This window comes from Ammodytes marinus (assembly GCF_949987685.1).
Source record: "Ammodytes marinus genome assembly, chromosome: 10".
NCBI lineage: Eukaryota > Metazoa > Chordata > Actinopteri > Uranoscopiformes > Ammodytidae > Ammodytes > Ammodytes marinus.
In genome coordinates, this window is record NC_137214.1 from 8,731,553 (window position 1) to 8,744,052 (window position 12,500).

At 42.6% G+C, this 12,500-nt stretch overlaps 1 protein-coding gene across 2 annotated transcripts in view; it reads left to right on the forward strand.

Annotated features, from left to right (window-relative positions):
- Positions 1-12,495, forward strand: part of gabrb2a (gamma-aminobutyric acid type A receptor subunit beta2a) — a gene marked incomplete at both ends in the record, with an annotated part of 35,105 nt that extends 22,610 nt beyond the window's left edge. Inside the window, 6 exons of one of the 2 annotated variants that reach the window (XM_080035860.1) lie at positions 2,385-2,467; positions 7,117-7,254; positions 7,864-8,016; positions 9,705-9,949; positions 10,450-10,590; positions 12,139-12,495. In XM_080035860.1, coding sequence (XP_079891986.1) covers positions 2,385-2,467; positions 7,117-7,254; positions 7,864-8,016; positions 9,705-9,949; positions 10,450-10,590; positions 12,139-12,495 — 1,117 coding nt within the window. The remainder of the gene's footprint in view (positions 1-2,384; positions 2,468-7,116; positions 7,255-7,863; positions 8,017-9,704; positions 9,950-10,449; positions 10,591-12,138) is intronic. The other variant, XM_080035861.1, reaches the window with a different exon arrangement.
- Positions 12,496-12,500: the final 5 nt, after the last annotated feature.

The following is a 12,500-nucleotide window of genomic DNA, read 5'->3' on the forward strand; positions in this document are numbered from 1 at the left end:
AAGCAGGCAGAGAGAGAGAGAGAGAGAGAAAGAAAGAGCGACGGATAGCCTGTGTGTGTGTGTGTGTGTGTGTGTGTGTGTGTGTGTGTGTGTGTGTGTGTGTGTGTGTGTGTGTGTGTGTGTGTGTGTGTGTGTGTGTGTGTGTGTGTGTGTGTGTGTGTGTGTGTGTGTGTGTGTGTGTGCATGCGTGAGAGAGAGACAAGGACTGAGTGTCTCTTCGTCTTAAAAAAAGAGTGAAATCCTTAACTTGCCAGGACGGGCCCAGGGGAATATGTAGAAGGATTTCCATAAACTTTTGCTCTTAATTATTAAAGACAAAGCACTCGTCTAGATTGGTTTGTAGTTAGGATGACGTTAAGAGAGAAGAGATACTATGATTTTTTTTTACCACTACAGTTTGTTCTAGTTTGTTGAGTTTGTAAATGTTTCTAAAAAACTGTACCATTCAAAGTTGTTCTTGTAGACAGGGGCTCGAAAGTGTAAAATGTAAAAATCCTTTTGTTTTTTTACATTTCAAAAAAATCGCATCAGGTGGGATTGGGTGATCTGACGGTTATTAGCTTCATGTGCAATGTTGAAAATCAATTTATGGCATTATTAGATGTTGTATACGATTTTTATAATTATTTGATGAAATATGTCATTTGAAGGATAAGGCAGTTGATGTAAGTTTTAAATGATTTCATGATAATGCCTGATTTCTTTTAGGATTCAAAAATGCAAAAAGAAATGACTGGGAATCTTCCTAAGTGCAATCTGTTTACTGCTAATATTAACTTCCTATTGGCGTAGGTTTAGCTGCCTATTTTCATTGTCAACTATGAATGAACGGAGCACAGAAGTGATAAACGGACAAAGTGATTGTAAGCCGCTATGACAGAGGGAAACCTAAGGTCACGACAAATAGTTGGGAATACTGGGAATTCTCCCACGGGCTGCTATTACTGCTAATGGTTGCATGATGCTATCATGTTTCATATCAATCAGTGTGTGTGTGTGTGTGTGTTTGTGTGTGTGTGTGTGTGTGTGTGTGTGTGTGTGTGTGTGTGTGTGTGTTGTTTGTTTTACACGTCTAGAATGCTGGATTTAGTCCCTGTAGTTAAATAGTGTGTCCAGTCTCTCTCAGACAGCCTCAGGGGTTTGGCAGGGCCGGGTGCCAGCCCGTCTCAGCTCTGGCCAACTTGTCGTGTGTGAAACAGGAAGTGCGTAGCTCTGAGTGACCCTGTCCTAGGCGGCTGGCTCACGTTCACCAGCTCTTTATTACAGGACTGTGTGTGACCAGTGGTTGAACCTTGTTTTTTTTCAACCTATGGGATGAAAGTAAAACCAGTTTTGTTTCCCAGTGCCAACACACATACTGTGCTAATTTCATACAGCATGTGCTAGTTTGAATAGTATATTGTTCTTGCCATTGTACACAAGAAATAAATGTACTTCACCATTCTGATCAAACAGAAGATGATGCAAAGCAGCACTGATGGACCACAATAATATTTTTTTTCCGATTAGATTTTGTTTAAAATGTCAACTATTATGCAAAATTCACTTTTTCATGTCTTTTCAACATTGCAGTAATACGGTTCCTCGGAGTGACTTGAGACTCCCAAAGTATGAGGACAAACCACCCTCTCTCTTTTTATCCACCTCCACCTTTTATGTAAACATGTGTTCAAAAAACACAGTCAGATTTCTCTCCCCTTATGATGTCATAAGGGGAGAGTGTGTTATCAAAATATGTGTGTAATTAGTTTTTGGACTTGGCAGTTGGCACATAATTCAAAAAATGCTGAAAACTCAAAAGTTAATGCTAAAGTCATGTCACAGTTCAGGTCTTAGATGATTCCTGGATGTACGTATGTATACAAGGTGCACTAATGAGAGCCACCTTTTGCAACTATGTGTACACAGAGCAGTAAAGGCAAGAGCACCAAACCATAGTTTTCTTTCCCATAGTTTTGTAGGGCAGCAGCAGCAGCAGCAGTTGGTCCCCAGTGGAGAGTCCACAGGAGAGAAGGTTAAAACACACTAGATGTTGGAAGAAAAGCACAGACAGTTAGTTCCAGGGATCAGCAGGAGATTTCTTTGGAGACCCTCCAAACAGGAAATATGCATTAAAAGAGCAAAACTACTAACCGTCATGTTATTAATTCAACAAGCTTCCTCTAGGACGTCTTTCTCAGATTTGGCAATGAAGCATTTGAGTTTTGGCTTCATCTCGATTCACCATGTGATTTGTCGTCCTCCTGTTTTGGCCGTGTGCTCCGAATATAACTCTGCAGCAGTGAAGGTCAAAGGAAATAAAACGGGCTGCTTCTTCTTCTGTCCCCTTTTTATTTGTATTTTTGTGATTAATCTTATACTTCCCCATCCCACTCTGTGTGTAGGATCACCACGACAGCAGCCTGCATGATGGACCTGCGCCGCTACCCTCTAGACGAGCAGAACTGCACCCTGGAGATCGAGAGCTGTAAGTAGTGTTGTCCCTGACAACCAGCGCTCACGCCCACACGTACTGTAGACGCTAGAATCGAACAGAGCCCACGTACACACGACGTGCTGCTCTGCAAAAAAACCATTTGAATGAAAGCAGCAGTCTGTGCCGGCTTCTGCATGCCTGCCCAAAATTGCATACACCTGAGCTGTAGGAGAAACAAGCAGACATTGAAGTGATCAATAAGGCAGAATTCTGTTTCATTGTCAGGTTCATCAGTGATGATACATTGGTTTGTATTGGGATTTTAAATATGGAAAAATATATGTGGTATCAAATTCACTTTGTCAAAGTGGATTAAACCAAGTGGGCTAAAAGCATTATAAAATGTTAAATTCACACTAGGGAGCCAACATGCCTTTATGTGCTGTTAAAATAATATGATTCATATGTCTACAGCTAGATTGTGAATGAATTATTTTGCAGAGGAGTAGGCTAGTTATAAGGGTGTGTGTAATTTCCGGCAGGCACGCAGAACTCGGCATAACACCGGCCCAGTGGCGGCAAGGTATACAGAGGCAAGGTTGATGAGGCGGGTGTGTAAAATGCTGAGGAAGGCTGATGAGATATCAAGAGATAAGCATCGAGAAAAGAGAGGAACATCACTAATGGCTCGCCGACTGATAACATCCAGCCTAATTAATTCAACTCCAACTGCAGTGGCTTCCCAAGGCGTGTGGAGGAGCCTGATTAGGGTCCAGTGTTTCAGGGATGTGCCGCCGCCGATAGTGGATGTTATGTGCAAGCTTCCCCTCACCGAAAATATGCCTCCATGTTTGTACATTACAAAGAGCTCACTTGGAGTTTGTAATTGTACGTGATCCGGCGTTCTGGATCCAAGGGCAGGAGGGAGTGTGTGTGTGTGTGTGTGGGGGGGGGGACATGAGAGGGGAAAAAAAACGAGGTCCTCTGCGTGTTTTATCTGGCTCCCCGGAGAAAAGGATTATGGGGCTGGGATGTGGTGTAGGGCTCGGGTCTTTTCCCAGGGTTTGATCACACCATTGCCAGCAGCGTAGAGTATAGGCTAGCACACACAAAAAACACCCAGCACGGGACAGAACCGCCTCTCTCGCTCCACCATTATGCTCGCCATCTCTCTCTCTCTCTCTCTCTCTCTCTCTCTCTCTCTCTCTCTCCTCATCGCTCCCTCTTTCCGTTCCTCATCTCCTTTCTTTGCACAGTCTCATCCTCTTTCTTTTCCTTTTTTTACCATCTCGCTGCCTTTTTATCTCTCTCTCCATCACTCATACTCGCTTTTTTTTCTCATCCTCCTCCTCCTCTCTCAGGCAGCCCAACACAAAATGCACACACACACACACACACACACACACACACACACACACACACACATGCACACGCACACACACACACACACACACACACACACACACACACACACACACACACACACACACACACACACACACACACACACACACACACACACACACACAAACACACACTCCCTCTCTCACACATGTGTGCTCCAGTTTTGATCACCAGGCAGTATCTGCTCTCATATGGATTAACTGGCAATGGTTTTAAGGCTGGGATCGCTCGGTGCCAGAGCGTGCTATTTTATTCAGACTAATGAGCTCAGATAACTCTCACTTCCCTTGATAAACTTGATGCATTTTTAACGGACACAAGTCTTAAAATCCCCCCCAGCTCCCCTGATACGGCAGCAGCTCACAACTCAGGGCACTGGTCTGTCTCACATGCCCAGGCTGCACTGAGCAATAATTGATTGACTTACATTGCATACGTAAATACCTACACACGCAAATACACACACAAACACACACAAACACGCACACACACACACACGCACACACACACACACACACACACACACACACACACACACACACACACACACACACACACACACACACACACACACACACACACACACACACACACACACACACACACACACACACACATATGCGTGCATGTAATAGAGCTCGTATCGCGTTGTCTGTCTCTTCACATCATCCTTGTGGGATCCTCATGACAGCCCAGGAGGAGTGCAGTGATGTAACGCGTTGACATCTTTCCGTAAAAAAAAGAGAGAGAGAAAGATACGCACAGAGACAATGGTCCAGAACTAATGGAGCTACAAAAAGTGACGAGTGACCAGTTCCGTACAGGCCATAAAACGTTCCCTTTTACGATGCTCTTCGTGCCAAAAGCCTCCCTTTACCACCACGTGTCCTCCCCGATCCCCGGGCCTGTCACGGCTGATCAGGACTGAAACTGAGCTGCACATCCGAACGGCCGCACGGTGGACTCGGCCCTTAATTGGGGTGATGCAGGGTTGCACAAGGAGCTTGGGATGATGATAATGCAAACGTGTACTGAGAGCTTACTGTATATGTACTGGTGTGCCATCTCAGCATTAACCCTTGTTATGCTCCTCAGCTGCACCATTGCTGTGATGAAGTATTCAGTGTCTGGGGTTTCCTTCACTTGGGAAATGAATGTAACATATTAAGAATATTAAGAATACGGCTGGCGATTACTTTTTTTTTTTTTTTTTTTTTAACAAATTCCATTAAAAGAACAAAGCCAGCAGTGAACTTGGATTTCCAGACTTTTACACGAATGTGAGTCGGTTCATCGAGATAAGGAGTCAGCTGCAATTGTACCATTGCAGAGGAAGAGAGGGGTAATGAGGTGATGTTATGAAGAGTGCCAGGCAAACCTCAAAAAGTGCAGAATTATTTTTATTTAGAAAAACATAATATAACATGTAACATATATGTTTTGTTCATGTATTCATTTGTGTACGTTTAAAGTCTCCTAATTATTTGTTTATTCACTGGAGTGAAAGCATTGGTCATATACACTGTATGTCAAGAATTATTTGCTAAATGTCTTTCCACTGCACTTTTCCGCCTTGATACAGTAATTTACGATCGATACGATAATACGTCTGAAAATAGAAAATATTCATAAGACAAGTGAATGTAAATTACCACATATTGTTGTTTTGTTCATTTCATTGTATGTTTTGAGATACAGAATAATGCCAACCATATAACTGTCACTGATGGTTGAATTACATTCACAGACCAACAGGAGCCCTGACAGGCCAGGCCTTCTTCACAGGAGACATTTTGATATGTCAAAGCAGTCGAAAAACACAGAGTGTAAAGAGCAAAATGAATGACGGCTGCTCAGGTATTGTGCATGCAGAAACCAAGCCACTGTGGATATTATTAGTAACACCTGTGCGTTTTCCTACTCCGACAAGTCAAAATGTCTGCCGTTGGAGAGAAAAAGGCCTGTGGGTGAAGTTAGCTGCCCAGCCAACCAATAACAACCCGACATGACCACCACCGTGACTACCCTCACCTTGAACGTCAGAGCCACGGCAACAAAGAAATATTATGTGTTAATTTTTATTTTTTTAAATCAAAGCTTTGCCGTTTAATTATTCATCCAGTCTGAATAGGTCACAGCCTCTATTTTTGAGCGCGAGGCAGACAAAGTAGAGCGGGTGAGATGGCTGCTCCCTGTTCATGTCAGAGAGAGACTGTCTGTGACGTTTTGCAGCCATGGGAGACACAACAACAGGTTTCCCAAATTATCTGCGTTGTGTAGCTTTAAAATAGCATGAGTTTGTCCCCCATTTAAAAAAATTCAAATTTGAAACATGTTTTGTGGCAGAATGGTCTCCTGGCAACATTAACCTTTGGTGTTTTATCTGCATTAAATTAAATCTCTTTTTCTCTTAATATAAACATACATTAAGTTTTAGATCCCTATGTTTGTGCAGACATTGTAACTGATATACAGAGAAAAGCTTCAGGGAAGTTATTACATTACAAGTAATTTAGCAGGCACTTTTCTTAAAGACGACATACAACTGATATGGAGGTAGGCAGTTAGCGTTAAGGGTCTTGAACGGCTCAAATATATTTAAGTGACTCCCCTTATGTAGCTGTTAAAAAGTTTTTGCGTTGTTTTCTTTTAAGGTCAGTCCTTAACATTACTGTCTGTCCTCCTCCAAAGGACACATAAATAGTTTAAACAATGGCCCCAGTTTGTAGCCTTCTTGTTGATGTAAGTATAGGTTATGAAAACAAAGCAGCAATCCATCACAGTGAACATGTGTTTGCTGAGCATTACAAGGAAGCTCCAACACACACAACCTTATACTGCATGTATGATTTATCTCTGACAAAAAAAAATGAAGCTTGCCAAATGTTAACTGATGGATTACAAATACGAAGAAAGTCTTAAGTTTCAAAGTGTAATGAAATGAATTAAAACCAAGATGGCAAATCAACTTGCAACCGCTCTTTACATTTGAGACATTTCTTCTTCACTTTAACACCTTTGAGCTTAATTTGAGTTTCTCCACTGAGCTTGTTTAATTGAGATCATTTCGATAGACCTGCTAAACCTATCCTGTTGATATTATCTCATTTTTACAAACATACTACAAAATAAACACAAGTTAGTGTAGCTGAAGCATTTATTTTTTAATTTTTTTTACTTTTTTTACTCCTCTGATGTACTTTATCAATTGCACATTGACATTAGATTACAGACCCTTAATGCACGATGCTAATGCTTCTCTAAGTATCTGGGCGGATGTGGTTTCTCCTCTGCAGACGGCTACACCACAGACGATATTGAGTTTTACTGGCGAGGCGGAGAGGGCGCCGTGTCCGGGGTGGACAGGATAGAGCTGCCACAGTTCTCTATCGTCGACTACAAGCTCATCTCCAAAAACGTGGTCTTCTCTACAGGTACACAGCACGGCAGTCCACTCGTGATTTTTAAAGCCCCTCGTAAACCTGGTCTAAAATAGCATAAATCAATATGTGATATCAAAGTTGGGTGTCTCAATAAGCTTTTACAAAACTCTGATGGAAGATAAATCATAAATATGATAAAACTTAGTTCTATGTTTTTACAGTCTAGACAGTTTGACAGGACCGTGTGGGCGTATCAAACGTTCTCCTTGGCAACACCAATTGTTTTAGTAGAACGTTTGGGTTGAGAACTGCTGTGATTGGTTCAACATACTTATTATGTCATTAGAACCAGAGCTTAGCCCGCCTCTTCTAAAACGAATTACTGAATAGTTTTTCAAAACTTAAATGACAATATCTTTCATTTGGATTGACAAATATTTTTAGGATGTTTGCAATCCAAACTAACTCCCCAATTCACATTACAAGGATTTTGTGGATTTAAGTTTACAGGGGCTTTAAATGGAGAAACAAAAATTCCACTGATTTTTACCATTAAAATTAACACGAATGCACACGCAGAAGAACAAAATCTGATGGAGATGGCTGGCTTCAGTGAAATCTATTTCTTTCTCACTTCCTGTCTCCTTGTGCCTCCTTCAGGTTCCTACCCGCGCCTGTCCCTCAGCTTCAAGCTGAAGAGGAACATTGGTTACTTCATCCTGCAGACATACATGCCTTCCATCCTGATTACAATCCTCTCCTGGGTTTCCTTCTGGATCAACTATGATGCCTCAGCTGCCAGAGTGGCCTTGGGTAGGAATTGCCTTCGCCACTGCTTAAACAGTGACCCTGGGGGAAAAAAAAACCCAGGGGCTTTATGATAACGGACCATAAAAAGAGCCATTAAACACAGCCAGCCTTTAGATGTGTACATTATTGCGGCCGTCATGAGCCTCATCTGTGCTTTGACTCTTTATTTTCCCCCAGCATTGACCTGTCTTCTCATTAGCTTTAAGCATGTGAGTGATAGCAATGTGTGATAGGCTGCCTGCTTTGAATGTACGTTGTTCAGAGAGGACTATACGCGTGTGAGTCATGCAGAGCGAGAGAAGCACCGCGGCTCGACCTTGAAGCGTGCTGTCTTTCTCTCTCTGCCTGTCTGTCTCTCATTGGTTCGCAGCACGTCCGAGCCAAATGTATGGCAGAATTACAGCCAAACCAAAGGTGGCAACATTTAACTTTTATGCCTACTACAAATTAAAGTTAATTTATTCAATATTTTTTACCAATTAAAAACTGCCTCTGATACTGAAAACAAAGAACTGCCTTCAGTGTTAAACTTGGGTCAGAGCAGCAGAGGAAATGGCTTTGGGCTGTGTGTGTGTGTGTGTGTGTCGTTCATGTCACACACCATTTGTTTTCTGGAGTGGGACACATGCAGGGTTGGATAGCCCCAGACGGTGCGTCCGGAGGGGAACATGATTTAAAGATCTGTGTCCTCCGTCCCAGTGTCCTGAGAACGTTGAGTGAGCGAGCGCAGCCAATGAGAGAGGACGAGGCTCCATGCTACGCTGACACTGCCGGCTGCTGCTGCTGGGTTTATTTATAATACGTGTGAATCTGACCAAATGCAGATTGTGCATGTAGAATGACTAATGTATCAAACACAATGAGTGAATGTCAGAAAAACAGGTGAATCGTGCTGTGAGTAATGGCAGATGTTTACAGTGGCAAAGGCTGGGCTTTTTATATAGCCCCAGCATTCGCTCCGTGTCAGTTGGATACGTAACGGATGAAAACCTCACTCACAAACAGTTTCAGTCCCAGGAGGTTTGGGCGGGGGTCTTTTTATCCATATGGGTTCACAATTCTTTCAGACCCGTCTGTTTGCTATACATAGATACGGTATGATGTACATTTTAAACATCAATGGCTATGTTCAGCGCATACTCATGAGCACCTGTGTTCATACGGTCTGGTTAACAGATGCATCAGTGAGCCGTACACAGCCCATAGATATATTTTGTACTGGGCCTGTTAGAAGAAAGCAGTCAACAAGCCATGGACACAGGTTTTTTAATTACACAGTGAAACAGCTGCTATTCCAGGCTGTACTTATAGGCACATCGCTGCTTTGAGCTAAATGCTAATGTCAGCGTGCTAACATGGTCACAATGAGATTGTGAATGCTGATTTTAGCAGGTATATTATTCAACATCAGAATAGCTTCAGAAGCTTAACATAACGTGTTAACATGATTGTTAATGCTGCCATACTGAGAAATATTGGAAATTTGGGTTCAAGACTTGAATGCAACCAACATTCATTCATATGAAAAAGCTACGCACTACAGCTTTAATATATAAGAATCTAACCGTTAGTGAAACTAACATAACCTTTAACATCAGTTAGTCTTTTTCACTGTATAGATGATTGTTTAAATGTCTTACAGCATCTAAAGACTTCACTTTCTTTCCAAACGTGTGACCTGTGGTATCCAGGGATCACCACGGTGCTGACCATGACCACCATCAACACCCACTTGCGAGAGACGCTCCCAAAGATCCCCTACGTGAAGGCTATTGACATGTACCTGATGGGCTGCTTTGTCTTTGTCTTCCTGGCCCTGCTGGAGTACGCCTTCGTCAACTACATCTTTTTCGGCCAGGGCCCTCAGAGGCAGAAGAAGGCTGCTGAGAAAGCAGCCACGGCCAATAACGAGAAGCTGAGACCCGATCCCAACAAGGTACATGTGCGGGGGGCAAACCTCCCCCCCTTGTAGAGCTATCTGTGCTGTCGGTTAATATGTGTGTTTGTTTCTGTGGGAGCAAAATGACTTCTTCTCCTCTCAAGGTCAATGTGATGCTGTGATCAATGCTTTATGTCCTTTACCAGCACTATTTACTTCTGCTATAGCTCTCTGTTTTTCTCACTGGTTTAGCTCTGTGTATCAACTTTTATGACTCAGACTAGGATCTGAAAGAGTGAATGCAGAAGCTATGATTGGGTTATACTTTATCTCCATATTTCTGTGTTTCTCAAAGGGCAAGGACGCCTTGGAAAAGATCACTGGCTCTGGTGCCAAAGCCTTCCCCTTTACAATTTATTCAGCTGCTAAAGTAAAGCAGGAACAACGGCAGCATAAAAATAAATATATAAATAAATCAAAACACCCTTTCCTTCTGAGTGTGGCAAGCTACCATTTTTCCCCCCCTAAGTAACAGTGCTGATTTTGTATGCTTGCAGTGGCTGGTGGGAAATGTAGTTCAGAGAGATGATGCTCTGTATGCCAGAATGAAACAGAGGGAAATTGACGCATATGACTCGATGTGGGATCCCATCTTTGTGGACGATGCAGCATTAGGACTAGGCGAGCAAAGAAATAAGGTACTGGAGGTTTTGGAAGTCAAAACTAACAATCTTTCATCAATCTGAATCAATCCAGATCAGAGGGAAAATGCTGTAGTGTGTGTGTGCATTTATTTGATTTTTCTCAATAGATTTTCTCAGACAACTTTGATCATCACTACCCACCATTGTCTTTTTTTTCCCTCTCTTGGTTTGCTCTTCATGCATTTTCCTGACAAACTTGGCTTAGCAGTTTTGATTTCTGCAGACATCGATTGAATCAGAACTCGGGCCGTACATCTCAATTGATGGGAAATGTCAAATATGGCAAGAGAGAAGAAAAACATCGGCAGCTTCTCTTCAGAGAATAGCATTTAGATACAAATACTGTAAAATCTCAAAGGCAAATTGATAACTCTCTTGAGACTAAGTGAAGCAAATTGAAAAACTAATGGATCGTCTGATAAGAGAAAGAGATCATTTGCAGTTTGATGAATAGTGCCACAAAAAAGTGGCTTCGCTTCAGAGTGAGTTATACACACACACACACACACACACACACACACACACACACACACACACACACACACAATAAAAAAATCATCAACAACAAAATACAACTAGCTCCATTTACAGCAGGACAGGATAGGATTATAGGGACGTTTTTCCTCAGAAGTCAGGCTATGGATGAAGAAATGTTGATCCAAATTCACTTCCCACAACGTCTTTCCTGAACCTGCCCCCAACCTTTCTAGCCTTTCCTCCATCTTTGCAAAGTCCTTACTATATCTATCAACCTTCTCCTGTCACATTTTATTTTCCTCTCCCTTTTTTTAATTTAATTTTTTTTAATTCAGTTTGTCTTGTGAATCGACAGAATTTTAACCACACCCTGGTAGAAATTCTGAGATGACAATGAAGATTTCTCCATGATAATTACTTTTGTGGAGTGGTGTTTTGCTCGTATTATCACTCAGATATTGATTGACAGATGATCAATGATTTCCCCGTATGTTTTAAAAAAGTGCTTAAAGGTAGAGTCAGCCATTCTGGAGAACTTTTTTTCAAAATCAGTGAATATATCTCCTCACAATCCGCTACCTTTCCGTGCTACGAGTGCGCTGAAAAAATATCTGGTGTTAATACACTGCCTAGGCTCTGTAAACTGGTTTGTAAACAAAGGGTGTGTAAACAAAGGTGGCCCACCGTAGCTAGCAACGTACCCGTTTACAGAGCCTATGCTGTCTATTCATACCAGATCTTTTTCAGCGCACACACAGTACGGTAGCAGATTGTGAGGATATATCCACTGATTTGACAAGCGTTCTCCAGGATCGCTGACTCCACCTTTAACATATTTCTTCACTGTAAGTAACACACTATTTGACTCATTTGCATTACCCATTCTAGCACCTCATCAATATTTTTTTTCAACACAGTGAATTTACATAATGATCATTGTAGCCGTACTTGTTTTGAATGACAATCTTCCTAGTTTAAAACTTAAAAAAACTATTTTACAGTTTCCCCCTCTGGCAGTAACTTCTCATGGCTCCACACCTGTTCTTACACCCCCTCCTCACACAGATGACTCCCGACGACAACATCCTGTTCAGCAGCCTGGAGATGAAGAACGAGATGGGCGGGGCCGGGGATCTGTCCCGGGGCCTGGGAGCGCCCGGAGACCCCCGCAACACCATGCTGGCCTACGATAGCTCCACACTGCAGTACCGCCGGGCAGCCATGGCCCGCCAGAACTATGGCCACAGCGCCCTGGAGCGCCACGCCCAGAAGAAGTCGCGCCTACGGAGACGGGCCTCCCAGCTCAAGGTCAACATCCCAGACCTGTCCGACGTGAACTCTATCGACAAGTGGTCCAGGATGATCTTCCCCACCGTCTTCTCCTTCTTCAACGTGGTCTACTGGCTCTACTATGTCCACTAAAAAAA